At 45.7% G+C, this 25,012-nt stretch overlaps 1 protein-coding gene across 2 annotated transcripts; it reads right to left on the reverse strand.

Annotated features, from left to right (window-relative positions):
- Positions 1 to 223: 223 nt before the first annotated feature.
- Lhx8 (LIM homeobox 8) lies at positions 224 to 21,472 on the reverse strand. Of its 2 annotated transcripts, XM_036191196.1 has the most exons (9): positions 21,184 to 21,472; positions 19,294 to 19,383; positions 18,931 to 19,092; positions 15,594 to 15,715; positions 13,233 to 13,453; positions 12,732 to 12,835; positions 8,605 to 8,700; positions 4,116 to 4,299; positions 224 to 942 (listed from the first exon to the last, which is right to left on the reverse strand). In XM_036191196.1, the coding sequence occupies exons 1-9, from the start codon at positions 21,262 to 21,264 to the stop codon at positions 896 to 898; spliced, it is 1,107 nt and encodes a 368-aa protein (XP_036047089.1). In that variant the 5' UTR covers positions 21,265 to 21,472; the 3' UTR covers positions 224 to 895. The 2 variants fall into 2 exon arrangements, with proteins under 2 accessions (XP_036047089.1, XP_036047090.1); XM_036191197.1 differs by lacking the exon at positions 21,184 to 21,472 and having other exon boundaries at positions 870 to 942; positions 4,112 to 4,299.
- Between the last annotated feature and the right edge of the window lie 3,540 nt (positions 21,473 to 25,012).

A 25,012-nucleotide genomic window follows, 5' to 3' on the forward strand; every position in this document is an offset into this window, starting at 1 on the left:
GCCTTTAAGTTCACATTCATTTGACTAGCTGGTTTAAAAGCAGTTAATGTTTAAATGAGATGTTTTCATGTGGGTTTGTTTGGTTTTTGTTAAGTATAGTCATCTACAAATAGGTTTCCCAATAAATCATTCTCATGTCCCAGCTCAAAACAAAATGGCTTTGAAAAAAGATTAGGAGGAATTTTCTGGTAACAACACACACAGAAGACAGGTTGGCTGTGACTTTCACAAGGATGGGAAGTGTTTAATGAACTTAGGATGGTGGCTTCGTCAACTAGAGTGTATTTACAGCTACAGCTCCCCAAGGGCAGACACTGCCGTGGGTGTGCGCCACGGCATGCTACAAGGACACAAGGACGCGCTTTCAGCTCATCCCGAAAACACCATCAAAATCAATCTCAGTTGCAAATTCACAGATACAAGCTTCAAGGTATAAAGTTGTATATAACAAAAAATACAGATAGTATTTATAACAATAACTTACAAGTACAAACTAATGATAAACTACAGTTTCACAAAGGATTGTAAACATTTTGCACATTATCAGTCCAGTCTTTTAGGCAAAGTGCTCTTCTGATGACAAATAAATTAACAGATACACGCTAGAGCCAACTATTTCCAGACAATACAAAAAAATGTTTTGACTTGTTTTCTTCTTGTAAACATAAGTTTTACAAAAAAACAAAATGAAGAATCAATAAAAGTGTCTTGCAGGCCAACTACTGATACATACCTGGGCAGCGAAAGGATGTTTGAAATGCTTTGGGTGTTAAATAAAAAAATTAACATTAATATCTTTTCAATGGTATTTTATACATAATAAATGACAAGTCTATGTCCTCAATCATTTCTATCCCTGAAAAAAGGAATTAGGTGTGACTTATTGGCAGCTGGGTCACTGTATAGGGTAACAAGGGCTGGAGTCCAGGAGTTGTTGATGAGCTACAAAACAGAAAGAGACGTGGGCATCAGTTCTTTAAGGTGGCAAAGTAGTTTCAACAGACAAGAACATCTCAAGGCAAGGTGGCTCTGTCACTGTTGCAGATGTGGGCATCAGTTCTATGTGATATCTGGTGTCATGTATAAGCAGTGGTCACTTCACCTCCACAGCAGGACCACTGACTCATCTTTAGTAGGCACGGGGGGGGGGGGGGGGGGGGGGTGGGGCTCTCCTATTCACTGCACCATACCCTGCTTTGAGAAAGGTACTGTATAGAGAGAGCTCTGTATGCAGATGCTGCCTGTCTTTGTGTGCAGGTGTTGGGGGAGGGGCATGCCAAGGTTCTCCCTAGGAGTACTTAATTGCATTCTCCCTGAACTACCACTCATGGTTCCTCTTCCTAGGCCTTAGTCTTCAGGGTACTGGGGTTACAGGTGAGAACCCCCACCCTCAGCTAGCATCTAAATATGTTTATCTCAACTAGTACTGAAGTCTCTCCCAGGAACACACACAGTTCCAACAGCAGCATAACTAAACGGCACAATGGTTTTATAGGCTGTCTGTCTGATTTTTTAACCAAAACTTAAAATAAAATCCTGCTTTCAGTGAAGGCTGTGTTGTTTCAAACCAAACCTCCCTCTGAGAGCAGCTGGGAGAGGCAGACAATGACTGGATCATGTGCTGGGAAGCATTTAAAAGAAACCCATGTAGTTGGAAGTTTTGAAGTCCAGACTCACAGAGGAAAGAAGGAAAATGTTCTTGCTAACAAAGATACTAACAAATTTAACACGTGAGGAATGTCTGTCTGAAAGGCTGAAATGTTCAACAACTTGCTTAGAAGTTAAGTCTTTGGCATGGTGGTGGAAAAACACAAACCAAACAAACACAGGCCCTCATTTAGGATTCCAAAGTCAAGGAAAAGCGAAACGGAATTAGACTAGCCTCCTAAGCACTGACAGGCTTCAGGTGATTTCCTGTAGCCCAATTTTGTGCCACAGGAAACTGTAGTTGTCTCTGATGAGAGACACCATCCAGAACCTCAAATTTTTTTCTTACCCAAAATCTGAAATGAAGTGGGTTTGGAGTTTTTGGGGGGTGTGGGGGGGCAAATAAGATCTTGACTAAAGACAGAGGGAAGACGTCAGAGAAGATGCAGAGAAGACCCAGATGCTGGAGCCATCAATAGTAAGCTTCAGTGGGAGCATGGGTAACCCAACATTTCAAAAGTTAGGAGTAAAGTGCCACATGGATGGACATCAACACGAGGTGAGAGTCCTCAGCTGAATGTCAGCAACTGATTAAGATGTTTTACGCTCTTATTTATACAGAGATTTTTGTGACCTAGAAGATGAATTGGAAGAAAATATACTAAAAATGGAAGGCCAAAAAGTTGGAATGTAAGAAATCTTCATCAATGGCTCAAAATAATTTTTTGTGACAGGGTCTCACTATGTAACTTTGGCTGGCCCAGAACACTCTATGTAGACCAGGGTAGCCTCAAACTCAGAGATCCATCTGCCTCTACCTCTTCCTTAAAGGTGGGATTAAGACCTTTGCCATCACAACCAGCTAAATAAGTTTTAAAGGCCACTGAGAGGTCCTCTTAATGCAAGACATCAAACAACTTAGTAAAGTCTCTAAATAGAAGATAGTTTCAACCATGCAGTTATCGAAAAGGCTTTGTGCTTAGATTATAATCAAAAAATGAATTAGTTTTGAAGAGAGAAACCTTCAGACTGGCCCATAGCCAAATATATACAAAGGATCTCCACAAGATAAACAGATTTCCAAAGGGGAGGACATCTTGTCAGTCACAAGCAAATGCTGATAAACATACTGAGATGGCACTGCACTGTCCACAGCCTGGTCAGGATGAAGAAGGGAGGGTGTGCTCAGTGCTGGTGGTGACAAGAGCGCCTTTGGTGCTCACATGCGCTGCTCAAAGCGAAAGGTTTGAGCAGAGTGTGAAGCTGCTGTCCAGCAAAGCATCACACAGAACCCATGCATATATCAACAGAAGTGTGGATTAAAGGTACTGGAGATGTATGAGAGACAGCCCACGGCAGCATGCTCCTAAAATACCCAAACTGGAACACAAAAGGCTATCAAACATGAAATTGATGGGAGTAGAATTCTGCACAATAAGTCAGCAACACGGATGGCCTTCACATTCCATGAAAGTGGGAGAAAAAGATACAAGATCACAATGTCTGGTTCCATTCACATGAAGCCACACGATTGCTCAGCAGGGAAGAGCAATCGCTGTCAAGCTTGGCAACCTGAGTTCAATCCCCAGGATCCTCAGGGATAAAAGGAGTTAACCAATTCCTCCAGGTTGTCCTCTGACCTCTACATGTGTGCCATGGCACATGTGCACCCCTCCACACACACACATAAATATATATATGCAAAAGTTTTAAAAAGAAAAATTAAGACACGGCTTTTGAACTCAGGGAAACTCTGGCAGAAGAAAATAACCTGAGGGTGCATGTGGCTTCTGGAGGCTAACACTGCTCTCCTTCATCCAGGTGCCCTTTATAGAAGATGCTCACCGGGCAAGTCATCAAGCCCAGCACCGGTGTGTGCTCTCTATGGGTATGACTTACTTGAATAAAAAAGTATAAAAACAGTAACCTCCAGTGCAGAGATGTGTCAACACCTTCTCTGGCCATAGGAAAGTAAAATATTTAAATATGTATCCAGTAGAAAACAGAACAAAGGGGCTGAAAGGTGGCTCAGCGGTTAAAAACACCGGCTGCTCTTCTAGAGGACAAAAGTTCAATTCCCAGCACCCACACGGTGGTTCACAACCACCTGTGACTCCAGTTCCAGGAGATCTGATGCCCCCTTCTGGCCTCTGAGGTTAATTCATGCATGTGGTGCAGAGACATACATATAGACAATAACCATACATATAAAATAAAAACAAAGGAAATTTAAAGAAAAGGAAGAAAAACAAACAAACAAAAAATGTTGCCAGTCAAAACCAAGCACTGAGCCATCATTGATATCGGCATCTCGGCCGCAGAGCAGAGCATCACACTAAGAGTTGGATAACTTTGCTGTCTGCTGTCCCCTATAATGTTTCTCAGCCATCACTGAGGTAATCCTTCAAAAGTGTGAACACATCATCTCATCTTCGGTGTTACTAGCCGCTCGGTGCTGCGCTACCTACCATCCATGTAAGTATGCAGCGCGGTCAGCATCGTCCCATCCTGGGGCACGTAGGCAGAGTAAGCCATTTCTTCCAGCATGGGTGGAGACAGCCTGGATGGGGCAACCGCTGTGACAGGAGCAGAGGAGGAGTGATTTGGACTGACGTGTTTCTTGTGGCGGGCTCTGCAGTTCTGAAACCATACCTGGCAGGGAGGAGAGCGAGGCAGTAAGGTCACATACCAGCTTCTGATCAGTGGCCCAAGTCACTGCCACACATCCCCAGAAAGAAACCTAAAAGTCTGCAGACAGAGCTAGGAGGCTGTTCCAAGGCCCTGGTTCCCACTCCTACACCACAGAAACCAGGTATAGTGGTGCACTGCTGTAATCCCAGCACCTGGGAGGGGGTCACAGGCAGGTCCTACATTCCAGGTCATTTTTTTGATACATGGCAAGCTAGGGGCCAGCCTGGGCTATACAAGATCCTGCCTCTTTGGCTATATCAAGCTAAGGGCCAGCCTAAGCTATACAAGATCTTGCCTCAAAAAATTTTAAAATGTCCACTGACTGGAGAAACATTTTAGCTCAAGTATTATAACAATAGTCTTTTTTATATTTCTCAGCTAATAGTCTCTAGTGGTTTACTTAAAGGTCTATTCTATGCTAAAAAAAAACAAAAAACAAACAAACAAACAAACAAACAAACAAAAAACACGAGTAAAGCCTTGAGAATTCTGGGGAAGTGTCTCCAGTTTTGCTATTGGCATTTGGAGGAAGCAGAAAACAGGAAAGTTCTTTTAATCATAACTTTAAAAGAAAGTACTGTTGTATTCTTAGACACCTGCTGGAAGCATTTCAAATCCTTATTCACATTATTAAAATCCCTACTGAGAACTCACAGCTTTCTACAAGATTCTTGATTGAGTCATCCCAGCTGTGTTTAACCTGCTGAGTTCACTCTCTCTGAGTGAATACATAGACTATTCCGTTAGAAGCATGTTAAGGTCAATTCTATAATAAGAACAAACTAGCCATATTTGAGCAGAATGAATTACAAACACATCCAACTGGTAAGACTTCACAAAAAGCAAAGTGCCGACCACTGTGCTATCCTCTCTATGAAGTAATCCCTGAAGGATGAGGCTTTAATCCAGATCTAGGAACATGAGGCCTGACTGCCAGAACATGTCCAGAAGCTGATCTGCATGTGAGTGGACTTTGTCATGAAGGCAACTCAACATACAGTGTTACTCTATTAAACTATGCTCTCACAGGCTAAGGTATAGCTCGACTGTAGAATGCTTGACCAACATGTGCATGGCTGGCCCTGGGCACAATCCCTGACACACACACACACACACACACACACACACACACACACACACACACTTGATCACCTTCATTCCAAAACAAATTATGTCACAGGAGAAATGATAAAGAGCAAGCTAAAAAACTTCAAGGAGATTAGAATAAGCATTTTGGCATCTGGGAGGGGCAGGCCAGGGAAAGATCAGGAATGTTATCTGTGTCCTGGCCTGCCATATAGGAGCTTTGTGGCCAGAGATAAGAGAAAGAAAATGCAAAGAACTTATAAGGGAAAAAATGTTGGCCTGATTTCAAAGACATATGCTGTGCCTTGGGACTTAAAACCTGGGGGCTGGCCATCCATCACTGCAAACCAAGGGAGCCAAACTTATCAGCCTCATGGGTATGTTCAGCCTGAGCAGGTAACTGGAAAAAGCCCAGGGAAATGTTCCTAAGTGGAGACCTGGGTATACACTAAGGAAAAGCAGGGGGCAGTCACAGCCTCTTCACTCATTCTCTGGAGAGCACACCCAGAGTCTCCTGTCCCAGATCCATCCACAGGCTCTGTAACAGCACATACCACCACTCAGAGGAGAAGACACAACATTCCCCACTGTTGAGGGGGGTCACCTGCCATCGCATCAAAAACATCTAACGTTCAATCCACACATATTAAAAGTTCCAATCTGAAAATAAAATCTAAGGGCTAATGCTGGAGCGTAATCTGACTTGCACATGGTGACCTAATAAATGCCTGGAAACAGCCTGGCAGAGGTCTCTTTTGGGTCCTTTCTCCTTCAGTAATAAGAACTGCTCTGGGAAGACCATGCTGTTTCCTTTGATAGATTCACAACAGTCTCAAGTCTGAGCTTCTTGCCTCCACTCCACAATGAATAAAGTCTGAAATGAGGAGGACTCCTGCAGGCCACAAGAAGACTTCCCTGCCTTCAGTAGCATCAACACCATCCATGCAGCCTGTCATGAAGAAAGTCCACGACGGGTGAAACCACTCCTTTACAGCCACCCCTTCACAGGGTGGGAAGCAGCCTGAGCAGGTAATGTGAAGATGCACAGGTATGTGAGGATGCGTAGGTATGTGAGGATACGCAGGTATGTGAGGATGTGCAGGTATGTGAGGATGCACAGGTATGTGAAGATGCTGACTATGTAGAGACTCCCCTCCTTGTCCTCCTCACATTCATATTGCCTCTAATACCACAAGACTTCTATCTTCTCTGGACTCCTTTTGGACTAACCCCTTGCTAGTTCTTTTGTAAAAAGTAAAGGTAGTACTCTGAACATGTGAGCAGTGCCCAAGACATGCCTCCTAAGGGAGCCTCAACACACTGCAGTCATCAGGAGCGGCTGCAGAGAAGCTGCCTGGAACTCAGGTGTCCCAAAGGCAAGGTTTACTAGTTTATCGGAAACACTTCCTGCTTCCGGGAAAATTAGCACCTAAAGGTCAACTACATGAAACAGAACACGTGTACCAAAAAGGAATTCATGACCCCAGGCCAAACTTTTTTTGTTGTTGTTGTTGTTGCTGGTTGTGTAATCACATTAATTAAAAAAAAAAAAAAAAAAAAACTCAATAATTCTTTTAAACGATGTTCCGTGTCTCTAGCCTCTCTCTCTGTCACCTTGGCTCAGGTTTTTAATGTCATCCTTCTTCAGAGCCTCTGCTACTTCACCAGTATCCCTCCACTCAGGGTGCTGCCGTGCTTCCTCCATCCAGAGAGCCTCTGTGACCCAATCCTCTCCCTCAGGCCCCTCCTCCACTCCTTATTCTCACTCAGAGTTTGTAAAGGATCGACCCAATTTCAAGGGACTATCCCTGTGGCTTGAGCCCCGTGTCCCTTCAAATGCTGTTCACTCAGCCAGTCTCCACCAAAGCTGCATGGCTAGCACAGGTGAAGGTGACTGCATCCCCTCCCCGCAGCCAAGGAGCTTTCCTCTGCCTCCTGCCTCCTGCCCCAGCACCTTCCCAGGAGAGCTGGGACTTCTAGTTTTGCAATGGTCTTCCTTTTGCTTCTCGCTGCAGTCTCCAGGCTGCTCTCCTGACTTGCTAGTAGCCAGGATCTGCCACCATTATGCAATTAGTAAAAGTGTTTCTGGAATTTAGTTATAGGTCTATGCTACAGTCAAGTCTCTTAAAAACAAAAACCTCCCTAGTTTCCTGGTCTCCAGAACCAAGACCCTGGCTCCACTTCTTTCCAAATTTTGTCAACTTGTTCTTTCTTTCCCCAATCAGATGTCATGGCTTCCTCTTTACAAAGGGGGCAATTCCAACAATTTCCCAGAATCTCCACACATGAATTCTACATTATGTGTGTTTGGCTATACCTCACTCTTCCCTAGCTTGGTCAGGTCACTTCCTCTCCCTAGATCTCTACTAAAGACCACTATCAGACTATGGGGGTCAGGCAGAAAGAGGGTAGGAGAGGGGAAGGGAGGGAAGAGAAGGGGAGGAAAAGGGAGGGGAGCGCTTAGAACCAGATTTGGCTTGGAACTGCAGTATTTCTCATCCCAAGGATCTCAGAGCTATCTGAATAGAGATGAACAGAATAACTGACAAACGTAGCCTAGTCCAGGAAAGCCAATGTCAGGCTGTTGTTTAACAGTTTCCTCTGAGACTGAAATATTCCATCCTATAGGGAAGCTCCTTAAGCAAGTAAACAACTCAAAAGAGTTTCAGGAAGTCCCTGAAATTGACCAGATTTACTAGGTCCCTCCTGCCAGAGTAAACTATAAAAGCTGAGCATAATACACAGACCAGCCTAGCTGCCTGGAAGAAGCAGAAACAAGCCAGCTGAGCTGCCAAAAGAGGGTTAGACCAACTGAGCCACCTGGAGAGGACACTCTTCAATCTTTTGAGCTGTTTGCAGGCTGCACAGTGGGGTGAGCCTTGGTGATGCTGCTGTGCATGAGTCATCTCTGCTCCTGTGAGGAACCCCCTCACCCACTCTCCTGTGAGCAACCAGAAGCTCACTGGTTCACCAAGTCAGACCTGGTGCTTCCCATACTTTAATCTGTGGTGAGCAGACAGTGCTGCCCCTTTCCAGGAAAAGCTTTGTCACACAAGCTTTTACGAAATAGGCTCAGGGCGGAAGAGACCTAAAGTGGGAGTTCACCTAAGAACAGCATACACCCCCAAAGAGTCAGATGCAGACTCTTCTTCATCCCGTGATTTACGTGTAGATTCTCACCTGTATGACACGTCTGCTTAAGCCCGTCCTTTCTGCCAGTTTCTGGAGGGTCTGTGCATCTGGGTTGTTGTCCTGAGCAAACTGTGCTTGCATAACCTGTGGTTGTTAAAACAAATGTTGGGAGCAAACATTTAACAACTTGGTCTTTCAATTTTATGGTGGGACAGATAAGACACACGATGAAAACGTGGTGTATATTTTACAATATACAAATGAAAGAAAGCCTCACTTTATAAAGTCACACAAACTCTGAGACTTTTAAAAACTGCCCCACTGCTGGATGGAATGCTGCCTCTCAACTGTGCCATTAGAGATGTTCCCTTTCTCCTTCCAGGCTCGGAACTCACAAACAAAATATACAGACCGAGTCCCCTTCACTTCTCGTTTTGTTAAGTGTCCTGCACTGGAAACTCAAAATACACAAATCACACCGCCTCTCTCTCTTGCCTCTGTGGGTGCACACAGCCTCTGCCACTAACAGTTTTCATTGATGCTCTGCTGTGGACATGCATCACACAGCACTGCAGAGAGCCAGGGTTGTGTGTGGAGGGCCTTTGCTCCCCAAGAAGTAACCTCTGAGATCTTAAAAGGAGACACATCCATTAGCCAACGCAACAAGACCTTAGCAGAGTCCAAAGACTCAACTGTGACATTCCGGATTGACACCACTACGCCAAGTGCTATGACATATGGCACCAGGAGGGGGTTGCTAATCTTAAGTGCCTAGAAGAAAAATATAGAAATGTCAATAATTGCCTCTAATCAAAGGTAAATGGAGGAATAAAATTAAAGCCACTGTCAAGGCCTTTGGATTCTTGGAAGGGGGAATCATAAGAATCAAGTAATGTATTTGAATTTTATTACCCAAAGTCAATCAGCTGAGGGGAATATGTGATAAAGATAATTAATAAAGAATTAGGGCATGTAGTAGGCTATGCTTGTCAGTGGACCTAGGAGGTGAGCACCCTCTGCCCTCCTGCTCCCCCACCCCAGGCAGGTGAACTGCACCTTCTGCCTGCTCCTGACAATGCACTCTCATCCCTCTCTGCATCCTCACTTGCAGAAGTTTCCTCTGAAAAAGTGGGAGCTCCCAAAGGACTACGGGAAAGAATCCTGCAGTATGCTCCCCCCCACCGGGGGAGGGGGATGCTATAGTCTCCACCTGCACGCTGTGCACTTCGGAGTTGGTGGCAGAACCTTGACAATATGAGGAAAACTCAAGAGATGGAGAAAAGTCCAGCGTGGGTCCAGAAACATCTCGAGGGTGCAAAGGATGATCCTTTTAAGATGCCCCTGGCTACTGACTCTCCCAGAGCCAATGCTCCTAGTGTGCCATCCAATACTGTACCAGTATACTCTTTGTAAAAGGAACAGACTTTCTTATTTAAGAAGGTGGCCAATGGACTAAGCAGCTTTTGTCTTCACCCTTCCTGCATCCCTTCCTTCTCAGAGGGAATGCTTTTCTCTCAATCTGTGCTTGTGTGGCAGTGACTTAAGCATAACATCCAAAGACAAAACGGCAAGAGAATTTAATTTCTCACAAAGACCAAGCTGAACTGATACTTGGGAATTTGCTTCTAAGGTCATTATTGATGATCTGATTGTAAAAAGGAACAAAACCCCTCTAGAAATAAAAGTTTCAATAATAGAACCAATGTACATTTAGCAAAGACAGTTCATCAAGGAATGGAATGGAACTTTACCCCGGCCAATTAGAACTAGAATATTCTAAAGGAAGTGGTGTCTCATTGTTCTTCCTTTGGTTAGTACCAGTGTCCAGTAGCACACAAAAGGAGAAAGAAAGAGGGAAGGAAGGAAGACAAGACACACACATTGGATTTCTTAGTCTCCCTGCTCTGCAGATGTTGAAGCTGCTGAAGGCCATTCCCAGTCCTGGGAGCTCTTCAGGATGATCATTGGAAGCCCTGCAGCAGCAGCAACAGCATTTTTACACCAAGGGGTCTACCAGAAAAGTCAGGAGTTTGAGTGCCCTTCTTATCAATGGGGCCACGTTTGAGAGGGTATGCAGACATACCTTCAATGGAAACTTTTCTTTCTGTAAGGTTCTGAAATGGAATTTTAGGAATTTATTTAGTTGCCCTGTTTTAACACTCCTCCGTCCAAAGCAAGTACCACATGGACAGTCTTAGCTAAGTATTCACATGTGATTTTTTTATTATTATTTTGTTGAAGTCAGTATTTGAACACATTCACAATTTTCTCAAAAATGGGACAGTCTGACAAGGTAAATATAGTACTTGGTTTATCAGATAATCTGGTGAAAACAATGATTCTTTTTTTCCCCCCTCTTTTAAATCTGTGGCTATCCCTGCTTTCTTGTTCTTTGAACAACTAAGGATTTATCTCATTTATTTTGACCATCTTGTGTACAGGATCAATGCTACTGAATGCTGAATAAACAAGACCATGCTTTTCAGAACCCAACTCTAATTTTTTTAGCTTATGATTCAGGTCACGTTTACATAGTAATGCACAGTTTAAGTATTTTTCAAGTTTAAGTATAAGCCTGTCTGCAAGATTCAGGATTTCTCCTCTCCGTCTTGCTGGGTTCTGCTGAAGAACATGGGCTCCTGGGAGGCAAAACCACATGAAAAGCAGAGGTTGGGCCAGTCTGTCTGAGCCTCTCCTCTGCTACTCCCTGAGCAGTCAGTTACCTTGCAGGCGGTTTCTGTGCCCCTGGAGGAGGCAGACTACACTGAGAACTGTGGCAGTGGCTGAGGAACATGAAGCCTGGCATAGCACTTGGCCTGCAAAAACCCCATGAAGTTTTTCCCATCATATTTTTCTTTCTGTAATAATCTTCTCACCAGAAATTTTACAGCTATCTGCCATGATTTTGAAGTTCCACAATTTTAGTAAGGAATTTTCACATCCAAGTTATGAAGACTATAATTGTCAAAGTCACAGCCAACTCCTTATGGAACAGACCACTTTCAAACCTGATATGTGCCTATTAGAGATTCTGTCTCTGCTCAAACTGGGTGCTTGTGCAAAGCTTAGACAAGAATTCCCATCAGCCCAAGCTGTGTGACTTTCTCCAGGAAGCACCCGAGCAACAAGGCTCAGAGGGTGACAAGTCTCAACAGTACTGTTTTCTACACATCACTTACGATCATGGACTTCATGTCTAATAAACAGGAAGCAATTGTGTACTTGGAGGTTTTTCTTAATGGATTTAGATTTTAATACTCAGCATTTGGTCTATTTGCCAAATTCTTTTAGAATGCTGGCCACGTCCAGGTTACCCCTGATCATTCTGTTTTTACTGTAGAGGTCTAGAACGCTGGCCAGTCTCTGACTGCTAGAAGTGGTTTTTCTTTCATTTGCTCACGAGACATGATTGCCTTCAGTATTGAGCTGAAGCTGGTACTATATGCAACACACTCAGCAACTTGTGGAAGAGATGCAGTAAATGTTATTTATCTTAAAACACACACCTCAGCCACACTCATTGTTTAGAAAATCTGATTATCTGGAAAAGTTCCAGGAATAATCACCATATGTAGACTTAAATATAAATCAGGAACGTTTCCTTGACAGTTTGCACAAATGAGACAATACTCACATCCTAGACAACTGTGACAGCCACATCCGTCCTTTCCACGGGGCAGAGTCACCCTCAGCGGGACAGTGGAGTCACTCACTGCCTCTAACCCTTTACAATTGGCGTCAACCATTAGATCCCTGACTCAGTTAGGCAGTTCTGTTCCTCCCTGTATGGGATCCCTGTGATTTAAACAACTCACATAATTGACATAAATGACAACACAGCACTGGGTGCTGTCTCTTTCAGCTGAGTCTCACACAGTCATTTTCTGCTGTCGTTACATGTAAAATGTCTGCCTTAGACTGATGCTCGAGGGAACAGCACCATGTCCTAATTCGATGTCAAGACCAAAAGGCCCTAAGGACACGAAGCTACCATGACATTGTAGGGCAATAAGTATGCATTGATATTCTCATCGAGTTAGATCTTTTAAAAAGTATAGGAAAACCTTTATAAAACAACAGTCTCAGGCAGCATAGAGATTGCATTTAATTTGCTTCAAGTCTGTTTTCTTGGGGGGGGGGGGGTTCAGAAATTGCAAATGTATTGCCATGTCTACCTGGAGCTGATCGGCTGTGAAGCTGGTCCGAGCTCTTTTGGCTGGCTTTGGATGATTGACATCTTGTTCTGTGAGCAGGGCTCCTTCCACACTAATCCCATTACCTGCGTTTTAAAAAACAAACCACCCAGTTGGTAACTCAGATGGGTCCAAACTAGTGCACAGTTATAGTTTCCTCATACACCTTGCAAATAGACCGTAAGAGACAGCATTTATAGTCTTGTGCACTCTGCCTGAAATGCAGTAAAAGCATACATCTAAGGCCCTTGTGAGGAAGGCAAATACGCACAAATAAAGCTGAGCCCAAACTCCAGGCTGCTCCCACGGAGTACAGTGTGGAACTCACAGAGGCCACCCCGGTCCACAAAGCCAGCACTGTTGACTTTACAGCCTTAACCTCTTGTATAAAATAGGACATTAGAATGACCTTGGGGTAGAATCAATTTTCATCTCTTCATTCAAGGTCCTCAAAGACTCAAAGGTGTTCTGAGCCCTACTTACCATTCTCCACCTCTCTTTTTAAGTTATCCAGCATGCAGTCGAAGTGCATTCTGCAGAGGACTTTCTCCTCCACCAAGGCAAACTCCTCTCCAGTTGACAGCTGCCTCTTGCAAGAAAAGCAGGCAAAGCAGGCCAAGTGATACACATTGCCCTTGGCCCTCCGGACCCAGTCAGTAGAGTGGATGTGCCTGCCACAGCGGGAGCAGCGTGTCCCATAACGTCTGCAGGACACAGGGAGGAGACATGGTAAGGTGTGGATCAGGCAGCTTCAAACTAACACATCATCATGCTCTTTGCAATGATTTAAGTATTGCGAAAGTGAAACAGAAATTGAATTTTTTTCTCAATATGGGAAGCAGCTGAGACAGGGTCACAATTCAAAGCTGCTTTAAAAACAAAGCCACCTCAATCGGTAATGGCGAGGAAGATTAGTTTTCAAATAATTGAAATAGAAGTTTCATCGCCTTTTATTGTGTCACTTCTTAAGGCATTTATAGGTCATTTAGAGATTCCAGATACGCATGCACAGTTAATAACTGAACATAGGAACACTGATCGGCTACAATCTAGTAGGAGGGATGGATGGGTGCAGCTCCTGGCGGAGTATGTACTTAGCACGCGCACACACACTGGGTTCAGTCTGCAGTGCCAGAAACAAACACAAAACCCAAGTTGCGATGACTAGCAGGAACAACTAATGCTGACATATTTAAATTAGAAATTATCAGGGAAAGTACAGAATCTATATTCTTCACCCTGAGGGGCGAGGAGGAAAAATGCAGAAGCATTCCAGCAGTGACAAATGGCTACATAGCCAGCCACAGGGGAGTAGAAATAGTGCCTAAAATTTCCAGAAATATCTGTGGGCGTCCTCAGCAAGATATCGGAGGCGAAGGGCATTTTCCCCTCCCAGTCTTAGTCACCAGATGCCCTCTTCTGTCTCCCACCACAGTCACTGGTGGACAAGGTTAGCAAATCTGCCTGTGTCCACTAAGGACCCATCTTTAAGTATTGCCAATTTAATTGGAGCACTGGATTCTAAAAAATGAATTTCAGAACATACACACAAAAAATCCTAAAGAAACAGATTTTAATAAATATTTTCTTTAAAAATCAAAATTTCAAAGGATGATTAATATACTGTAAATTGAATAGGAACCAACTGTTACTAATGCCCAGGAAATGGCCCAATTCTGGCCAGGCAATGGTAGTGTACACCTTTAAGCCCAGCACTGGAGAGGTAGAGGCAGGTGGATCTCTGTGAGTTCCAGGCCACCCTGGTCTACAGAGTGAGTTCCAGGACAGCCAGGACTACACAGAGAAACCCTGTCTCAAAAAACCAAGAAAAAAAGAACAGAAAAGAAAGAAAAAAAAATGGCATAATTCTGGTGAGAAGCATACATTTTTTGGCAATTATAAAATCACTTGATTTTGTAAGATAGACTCTAATTATGATTACGTGCTATAACCTGTGTATGTATTGTATTCAACTTAATCGCTAAACTCTCTAAAATGACTTTTGAAATGGCATCAACGCTGTAATTAGTTGTTACTAATTTTGCTATACAAAATTTTACAGTGAACTTTTTCTAATTTAGGAATGCAAATAAAGAGATATGACCACATTTAAAGTGATGCTTACAAGGTTTAGACAATTCTCCACAAAGAAGTGCATCCTGGAAGACACATGACACTTAACACAGCCATGGAGAGATCACAGAGAGAATGTGCCACACTTACTGAGCAAGTATGTCTCACAAGCCAAAGTCAAAGAACAGACCAAAATAAAAATAAAAATAAAACAAGACCTCTGAATGATTCCGTTTGCTGTATTTATGACAGTTTGTTCTTTTTAATAGTGTAGCTGATTATTGTGTCTAAATGCCTGGTATCTTAGAGGTTTCTTACCAGGAATCAATTCATCCCTAATGATTTTATTTCACTTCACAAGTGACTTCAAACAAGGAGCAATGCTACCATCATGTGTCTCATCCTTGAATACCCCAAACTTTCATCCTTAGAATAGGATTATGATCCAAAACAAAGTTTTATTTAGCCAATTCCTAAAGGAAGCAAACAAACACTAATTTAGCTTTAATACAAATTAACCCCCAAGAAGATTTTTGAGAAGAAGATTATGGTGCTTAAAGCCTCTAATCTTGTCACTTGAGAGGTGACACAGAAGGATCATGAGTTCAAGGCCAGCCTAGGCTACATAGCAAGATCTGATCTCAAAAAAAAAATTGAAATATATCATCATAATTGGCTTTGAGTAATCAAACTGTATGCAAAAAGTTCTGTTGCAAAGGTCTTTTAAAATAACTTCTTGAGGTGCTTATTAAAATGAAAATAGCAATATACCTGAAGTAATCGAGTTTACAGAAAATGTCTTTATCTTTAATATAACAGCTCGTGTGCCTTCCCAAGGAGGTTCTGCAGACACTGCAGGAGAGACAGCGGACATGCCAACACAAGTCATTCACCTGCAAGGGGAAATGAGGGTGAGCAGCCAGTCGACACCACCTTCAGGGCCCCTAGGCACCGAAGTGGTGTGGTAGGCAAGAGGAAGGCCTTGTAACACATGTTCTGGAGACATCCCCCCCAACAGCACCATTGACACGAGCGTGCATCTGGCTAAATCCTCTTCTAGACAAGAAACCAGACGCCTATAGAACACATTCAAGTTTGGTTTTTTTTTAACCCTTTGAAGGCTTCACGTTTTCTTTCATTCTCTTTCCGCCCTCCTTGGCCAAACCTCTATGAACACAGAGAGAGCATTTAGAATAAATGTTGTGTGTATGGGTTGTTTTCACTTTGCTCTGACCCTTCTACAGTGGAACCTGGCAGCTATGGAAGTCAAGATACAAACCTCTTCGACCTACTTTTTGGCCAAACAGCTATAAACTGTGTACCATCAATAACAATGACAAAGACAGAAAATGCTTTGTAAAATATCCTAATAGAGAAAGCAAGCAATCCACTTCCCTTACACACCAGAAATCGCTAAAGTAGAGCTCAATGATCCTGTGCCTCCCACTGCTTCTAAGGCACACAGCTACAGAGAACAGAGTGCCAAAGAGAAGGATGCTGGCAACCTACTGAACGACCTAGCTCCTGGAGAAAGAAAGGTATCTGATCATAGGTGGTTATAAAAAGCACCCAGGAAATACATCCACAAAGTGAGGAGGGACAGTATTTAATAAAGCAGGCACTCTAGACTTTGACATAGGAACAAGGAATGTCATCAGTTCAGGAATCAAAGGATCATTGCAGTTACCTGAAGCTGTCACTGGCCCTCTGAGCACTGAGCTTCAGCCACCAAATGGAGACCTGAATTGGGCTGTGCTGGCCTGCAGGGCGGCTCCTGAAGTGTGCCAATGAGTAGATATAGGGACTAACTAGGTTTATGCTTTGTAACTCCCAGTCAGGGTGTTTTTAACTCTGATAGGATGGACATAAAAAAAGACACTTTGAAGGAAACCCTGGGTTTTCTATTGCGTTATGAGCCTTTTCTCAAAGCAGTGTTTCATTTTTGATGGAAATTTAAATTTGAGGTCTGGGTCTTTCTTCAAAAGAACCATATAATCGCTATATAAAAAATAGTTAATTGGATTAAAATGAAGACGTCCTGGAAGTAAAGATGTATTTTCCTCATGTTTTCCCCTAAGTTGCTCCCAATTAATATAAAAAGTCCAAGTGTCCCGAGTACTCCATTGCTAAGGGCCTTCAATCACACCCAGGCTTTTGTTTTCTAAAGCAAGGCTTTAAAACAGAGCCCTGGCCTCTCTCTAATACTCTACAAAAGCCAGACCTCATGTCTGGCGACACCTTTCCACAAAGTTTCTTTTGAAAAACGAAAGAAAGCTCCTTAACATTCTTTGTCTTTGCCAGGGAGTAAAGGAGGGTGGGGAGATTCTGGAAGGGTTCTGGAACCCTTCCCTAAACTAGTATTCATCCAAGGCTCAACTCCAGGCTAGGACCCCTCCCTGGCGACAGGAGGGGCCTGGAAGGGGCCACAGCTTCAGGTAGCTCCCGATGACCTCTCACTGACTCCATGTGATCTGCTCCATAGGATGATGTTTTTCCAATAGCCTCAAAAGCTGGATCTGCACTGGGTCAAAATACTTTTTACCAGTGAAAAGTTTAGATTCAAACCTAGAATAAGGAGTTAGTGCTTCACCTGGGGGTAAGGATGCTGAGTATTTAGTTTCTAAGTGATGCTGTGGTAGCAAAAGTTAGTTGATTTATAAAACCTAGTAGACTATGACTGTATACAGAAAACTTTCCTAGGTAGACTCCTGTCCAATTACAAAAGGAAACTTTGCATAACCCACTTAGATAGGATTTTTATATCATATGAAGACAAGCATAAGCAATATATAAAATCACACAAGATGACTGCTAGAATTTGAGGCAGAACTCAGACTTGACTGTGCAACTATTTCTGTATCTTCTCTGCCGTGATGTGTTAAAAGTTCTTAAGTTCGTTTCAGAAACACTTAAGATTCTGCTACTTACTGAGAACCTTGTTCAAAATAAGAAAATTTTGACTTGGGGAATGGTTCTGTGACATTCATAGTTTTCCAAGTAGCAAATTAGAAATAGGATTTTTAAGACTGAAGATTTAAAGAGAAAGCCCGGGTTAGTTTGCCAGCGTCAAGAATCAACTAACAACACTTAAAAATGTTTTCACCCAAGCCTCTTCGGTGCTTTTTCTGGGATCCAGAGTAATATTCCCATTCCACCCAGAATTCAGCTTTTGAATATTGACATTAACTTAAACCCACTAATTCACTTTTTGAACTTTTACTCTCCATAATTAATCCTTCGGAAAGCTGAAGCATGGGAGGAGAAGAGAAAGTGACAGGTTTGCAACTAATTTGGAATAGAGGAAAACATTATTTCACAAAGCAGTTTTTAAAAAGCTATTGAAGTTGGAAACCCAATGCATTCTTATTAAGACACAAGGGGCCAAGACCCTGCCTGCCAGAATTTCAACTCCAAAATTCCCCCACACCCCTGCGCACAATATTTTAAAAGAAAAAGTTAAACCGAATTAAGACAGTCAACTCTGAAACCACCACGTGAAACATTTTAGCCTAGGCTCTCAGTATGCCTGCCCCTCGCCCCCAGCACTGGCAGGACATAACACTGTTGTGCTCATCAAGGTCTAGGAGGTACCGGAATGGCTTCTAAAAACTTATATAAACTTTTGCTTTGGGAAGGTTCCAGATACCTGTAAATAAACGCAAGACTTTTAAATCAGTTTACGGTGGTTTTGGTCATAGAAGGAGATTGTGAATCGGTTAACACACCGACTGGGCTATTCTATGAAGATAGCAACATGGGCGTCTTGGAGAGGAGGGACCGGTTTGGAGAGTACGGGATTTTGAAGTAAGTAGAAGTCTATCTAGGCTTGGTAAACAAAAGCCCTGGCAACTGGCAGCTGTTTCAGGATGGGCAGTGCTTCCTCCAAACCCTCCGCACACACCCGGGGAACCCTCCTTACTTCAGCAGACCGTGTTTCCACAGTTTCCCCACCAGACAACCCTGCGTGGCACTTTCCCCTCCTCGCTGTGGGGCCTGGAGTGGACTACTTTGCCCAGAGGGTCTACAGAGCCTCGGTTGACACGGGTGGGGCACTTTTCCCTAGAGCCTCACGCCCACCCTTTGGGGCTCGCATCCCACCCCCTCCTACCTTGAGGAGGTATTTGTCCACAATCTCCAGGCCGCAGCTGCTGCACACACACTTGCCTGGCGGGCAGACGGAGCCCGAGGCCATGGACTGCGGCGACGACGACGGGGAAAGCGGGGCCGAGGAGGAGCAGGAGTCCTCGTCCCCAGCTCCCTCAGGATTCACCTGCAGGAAGAAAGGAGCACTGGCCGCAGACCTCTCCTCCCTTCCACATCCCACCACCCCAAGGGGACACCCCAAGGGCTGTCCTCCCTCCCCAGCTCTCCCTGTCCTCTCCCTGGGATTCCCAGACCTGGGAGCCCCTGCTGCCCCGCGCCCCGCCCCGCCCAGAACTGAGGGTCCCCCGCAGGCCGCCGCCCTACTCACCAGCCCTCCGTCCTCCCCGGCGCCTTTGCGGGTCCTCCCGGCCGCCAGGGCTGCAGGCCTCCCGCACTCCTCCGACATGAGCCCCGGGCACTGCGCCGCGAGAGCGGGGAAGGCGGGGAGACGCCGGTCAGGAGCCGTCGGCGTGCACACGGCGCCCCGCAGCCGCGGCCCCGCCGAGCTCTTGAAGGCCCCGCACGAGGGCGGCGCGTGCAGCCGCCGCGGGCACCTGAGCCCGGGCTCAGCTGGCGGGCCAGCGCGCAGCCTCCCTGGGCCGCCGCCGCCAGCGGGCGACTGCAGGACTGCGGGGCCGTGGCTCGGGGCCCCGCGCTCACCCCGGCACGCCGGCTCCCCGCCCCCCGCCGGGGGTACCCAGCTAATAACCGGCCTCCGCGCACAAAGCGATTGCTTTCTAGACGTCAATCACCCGGGAGCGGGGAACACCCGGCTAAAGGGGGCGCGGGGCGGGGGGAGGTGGAGTGAGAGAGAAGAAAAGATGACTGAGGAGGGGGTGGGGAGAAAAACTTGATTTCTTTAATAACCTCAATTAAAAGAGCAAGACACACATATATTTTTTAAAGGGGGGGCTTTTTGAATAGGATAGCCCGAAAGGTGAAGAGGTTTAATCGGATACTTGAAAGCTAATTACAGTGGGATTTAAGAAGCCTGGTGTTTGTTCCGACGATTTGAATGAAAATGCTTCAGATTAAACGGAGCCAGCAGCTCTTTGGTAAACTTGAAGCAATTAGAACGGTAAGCGATTTACACTGGTTTCTTTAAGGTGTGAATTGCCTCTTAGTGCTCAGTAAGTCAACATTTTAGCTACTAAAGGATTATTTTTAACCGGTGCAAAAAGCGGGTCGAATAATGGAAATATCCAGCTGAATTTAATTTGTCCCATTTTAAAAAAAACAACCCACACCCTCTCCCGACGCGGGTCGGCACGTTTTAGAGCACACAGGCGCGTCGCCCAAGTGTCCCCAAGCACCGGCTGCTCTTTCTTTCAGGTTTGTTCACAAACGAACGCAATCTCTCTGAGAAGTCTGGCTTAGGGCTGGTGGGTCCACAGTTCCCGCGGCCCACAACCGCCCCCGTCCCGGGTTCGGTCCCTCTGTCTCCTTTTCCTCCGTCCTCTGAAAACCCAGGTGAGCCAGCGCGCGTGGCTCTCCCCAGCGCAGCCGCCTCCGGGCCGCGTCCTCGCGGACACAAAGCATCCAGGTAGAAACTCTACCTTCCCCGCAAACACAACGCCAGCAGTGCCCGACGCGTCCTGCCGAGTCCCCAGTCTGGGAACCGGTTCCAGCTTAAAACGCGAGCCACCCACGGGTCTGGCCACCGGAGAGAGGTGACAGCTTTCTGGGGCCCGGGGCAAGGTTCGCCTCCTGCTGCGAGACTTGCCCCTTGGGTGTTTACAATGAAATCGTTTTTCTGGCCCTTCCCGAGAGCAGGCGGACTCCGCAGGACCCAAGTCCTCGAGTCTGTCGCCGCGGGTCCCCAGACCCCACACGCGCCGGATCGGAGGCAAAAGCCAGCGCTCAGCGGAGCGCAGCGATTGGTACCTGGTGCCACTCACAAACGCCTGTCCCAGGCCGCCTGGAGCAGCGAGTTAAATAGAATAAAAGCAGGACTCACATGGCCCCAGAGCACCTTACGCTCCAGACTTCGTCTCCCAAATTAGAGTGTCCATGCCTCGGGTTAAGTGAGCCCACGGGGAGGGGACGCGGTGATTACTACCTAACACTACTACGTAATAATAATAATAATAATAAAAATGTCAGGTCTGGAGATGAGGCAGTGACAGGTAGTTTCCGAACCTCGGCTAGGAGCCCAGCGACTCTCTTTTCTCAAGGAAACTGCTATTCAACGGATCCCGCCAGGCGTCGGCGCGCTCACCTTCTCGCGGGGAACCGCCAGCTCCGGCACGTCCTTTCCCTCCAGTTTACACACAAACATCTGATCGCTCTTCCAATACATGGCCCCGCAGGCGTTGCTTATCACATACCAGCTCCAGAGGGTCAGAGGCTGCGGGTATCTGCAGTGCCCCCTCCCCCGCCCCACAGTGCCAAGGAAAGCTAACACCAGGCTTGAGAAGCCGCAGTGCCTCTGTCCGAAGAGGCCGCAGTGCCGCACCCACTCTCGGACCCGCTGTTCTCAGATTCCTCTCTCAGCTACACTGAGGTCTGTCCCTCCAGGAAAAGAGGGAAAGAAGTCGTGTTTTCCAGAGGGTGGAACCTCATGGGGAGGAGGGGGTGTGGGGGAAAGTCTTTTCCTGGAGGGACAGCCTCACCTCCTTGCGGAAAAACCCGCCTTCTCTACATGTTAAGATCTTTATCTGCACCAGACAGCTTACTCCAAGTTCAGTGTTAAAGGTGGGGAAATGTGGATGGCCCGTTAATTTGATTTTTCTTCTTTCCCCCCTTTTCTTTCTTTCTTTTTTTCTAGAATCTGCTTTCCGCGTCTGACTTGTTTTAAATTCTCTCTCCCCAGCCAAAACCTAAACAAAGATTCGGGTTACATCTCTTTCAGCAGCGCCAGGAGGGGAAGCAGAGGTCTCCTGGGTTCCCAAGCTGTAGTCCTTCTGAAATGCGCCTCGGTGGGTCTATCTCCATTGGCGAAAAGTTTTCCCGTTAAGATAAAGAAGGGGCATCTGAGCGACTAGATTTGATTTGCGACTAGATTTGGAATCAAGGATACAAGGAAGACGAAAGTATGTTACTCACGAATGTTGCTTTTATTTTATTCTAGACAAAAATCTCCGCCATAGATGGAGGCATCCATTGCTGCTGCGCACTCCCGTGCTAGAGTGTGTGCGTAGAAGTAGGGAGTAGGAGTAATTTTGATCTGGATTGGAAAGTGTAAGAGCTTTTTGTTTGTTTGCTTGTTTGTTTTTTAAATTTCTTTGTAAGTTATCACTTCGTTTATAGAAGATAAATTTTGTAAGAAGTTATATTTAAATGACGTTTATTTCCTATTTGTCCTTTTAGATAAACAAAATCGAAACATTGGAACTTAAGTAATATAAAGACTTCTTGGAGTCTTTATTTTGATCAAGAGTTGTAACAAAACCATGCTTTGTTACTTCAATTAGACATAAATATGTGTAGTAAAACACAAGGATAGGAAATCTCACACCCTTGTCTTACTTGTGCGGAAGAGAAGATGTGAGACTTTGCCCAGACCTGCGGTCCGTGGCTAGCGAAGGGCGGGCAGTGGATGGGTGGACACACTTTCTCCGAATGAACTGAGCCTGGAGTCGAGCAAGGATTGCGACTTTGCGCTTCCTTTGATCGCCCTTTTTCCTCCTTAGACATGGAACTTGAACATACACCATCTCTGCTATCCTTTTCAGCGGTTACACACACGTTCCTATTAGCATTCTCTAGCCGGTCCCCACTAGGAGATCTCCTTTAAATTTAGCACGGAATAAGAGGGACCTAAGATTTAGAGTAACCTATATTCTGGTGGCACACTGAACGATTCGGGTTTGGACTGACTGCCTGAAAAGCTAAACTGTGTGTTTTTTGTATTTTCGTCAAAAGCAAAAATCAGGATTGGGTGAGGGAATCCACATAATAATGTATTTTCCATAAGCTGCTGCTCTGAGATGACCCTCTGGAATGGAAACAGACTGCTGCGGAACACTCGCTCCAGCAGGCCGCACGTAGGGCCGATCCCCTGGAAGAGGAATTAACTAGAATCTAGCTTGGAGATTTACTTACAGTCCTTTGTGCTAAGGTTTGCAGCGTGAATCTGTAGTTGCCTTTGCCTGCTGGTGAGAACGGTCTGAGCGGGTCATCTGGAGAGCCGCGCCAGAGCGGTTTGGGAGGGGCGCCGCGTGTATGCCGCTTTTCCACCCACCCTCTCCTAATCAGGCGGCTCTCAATCAGGTTTTCAACATACTAATCTTGATCTAAGAGCCCCTATCTCTGCATAAGTGGAGGAAATGATTCGTTTTTAGAGGCTTCCGGGCTTAGTCGTCAGACTGCAGCAGAAGATCTAAACTGCTGGTCTCCGTCTGCCTGGCTCCTGGCGCCCGGCGGGACTGCGACCTCACCCGCGGCATAACTGCGTGTGTCCAGTGCGCTCCCCGGACTGTCCCGTGGTAAGTGCGTTTCCCGGGTGGAAAGTGCGTTTCCTGTCCTGGGGACTAAGGCTTTGGCACCCGGTGTGCAGTGTGGGATGGAGATGGGCGGAGCGGAGCGGAAAGCAAGGTTTTCACTTGGAAGGTCAAGGCTGAGCTTCCCCTGGGGTCCTGGGCCTAATGACCTTCTGACCCCGCTTACCTAAAATGTTTTTCCTCTGCTTGCCCGCAGGCGAACTGGAGCTCGTTGCTCCTCGGACCAGGCCAAGAAAAAGTTCATCCTCTGTTCTTCCCAAGTTAAGTGTTTTTAGATACAAGTCACAAAACACTTTTCTTAAAAAAAAAAAAAAAAAAAAAAAAGAAAAGAAAGAAAGAAAGAAAGAAAGAAAAAAGAAAGAAAGAAAATGAGAATTTTTAGCCATGACTGCAAATGAGACTAGTTTTGAACTAAACACAGTAAAATACATATATGCATATATATATATTCTCTTGCCTGCCGGTAGATGGGAAAATAAATCGGCCGTGCCTTGTTGGTGCCTTCCTATTGGACTGAAATTTGTAAGAGCCACCGCTCATCAAATGAAAATCAGAAGCGGAAGGCCCACTTAGGGGGTCTACCAACATCCTTGATCTCCTGGCTCCGTCCAAGGAATGAATGGAGTAGGAAAGAGAACCAGAGAGAACTCCAAAGACGTCTGGTCCGGGGACGTGCGGCTCCCACTAAGTGTGTCCTGCTAAAACCCAAGGTGTGTGGGAAGCGGTCAGGACCCGTTGTCGCACCAGGCCTTGGTCCAGGGCTGGAGAAAGAGAGAACCCCAACCTACCCGACCCCCACAGCTTCCACCTCGGCAAAGACCTGCCTAATTGGGCAGCGAGCAGCTGCTAAATTTGCGGTCTACTAATGACCCACCTCCTTGGCGACTTCTATCAAAGGCATAAAACTGATATTTTCACACCCGGATCGCACGGCAGGAGCCGTTTATAAACATCCTGCATCTGTGGGATGGAAAAAAAGCTGCATTGACAGGGATCTCTGGAGCTCGGTATTTAAAAGCTATAGATCCGAATTATAAAATTATTATTTTAAGTAGAGAAAGTACCCACCAACTTAACTATTGAACTGCACGTCTGAGCTCCTGGCGCTAACTACCGGTCTGGAGGAACTTATCCTGGAGCTTGTGCAGAAGGCAGGCCATGCACTGGCTCTTGGCTTCTAAAGCTGTCACCTCAGGGACTGCGTCCTCCAGAGGACTGGTGAGGGCTATCCTGGGTCACGTCCACAAAGACACGACTAGGACCTGGGGAGAAAGCCCAGGTGAAGTAGCCACAGTGCCCTGAGCTTGTTGGTGCTTTGTTTTCTGCACCAGGGCGCAGTTGGCCCAAGGACTGTCCGCTGAGGTAGGGAATGTGTGACCTTGGCTCCCAAGAAGGAATGGCCAATGTCCCCAAAGTGAAGGCTCAGCTAGGATCACAGTCAAACTGCACGTGCGACACGTGGCTGCTGGCTGTGTCTTCGGACTGTTGCCCACAACTAAGTGTTTGAAGAAGAATGCCCACAGGTACTTTGTGCTAAAAGCATGCCGCTGGAAACCTGTGTCCCCATTCAGTGGTACAGAGCCTGAAACCTGCTCACCTAATCTA

The sequence above is a fragment of the Onychomys torridus genome, chromosome 6, assembly GCF_903995425.1.
Source record: "Onychomys torridus chromosome 6, mOncTor1.1, whole genome shotgun sequence".
Taxonomy (NCBI): domain Eukaryota; kingdom Metazoa; phylum Chordata; class Mammalia; order Rodentia; family Cricetidae; genus Onychomys; species Onychomys torridus.

Excerpts from the sequence above, each read along its gene's own strand:
- Lhx8 (XM_036191196.1), bottom strand. The coding sequence starts at position 21,264 with ATGTATTGGAAGAGCGATCAGATGTTTGTGTGTAAACTGGAGGGAAAG. Across the intron at positions 19,384-21,183 it reads TGGCGGTTCCCCGCGAGAAG|TGCCCGGGGCTCATGTCGGA; the intron begins GTGAGCGCGCCG and ends CTCGCGGCGCAG. Across the intron at positions 15,716-18,930 it reads TGGACAAATACCTCCTCAAG|GTGAATGACTTGTGTTGGCA; the intron begins GTAGGAGGGGGT and ends TTCCCCTTGCAG.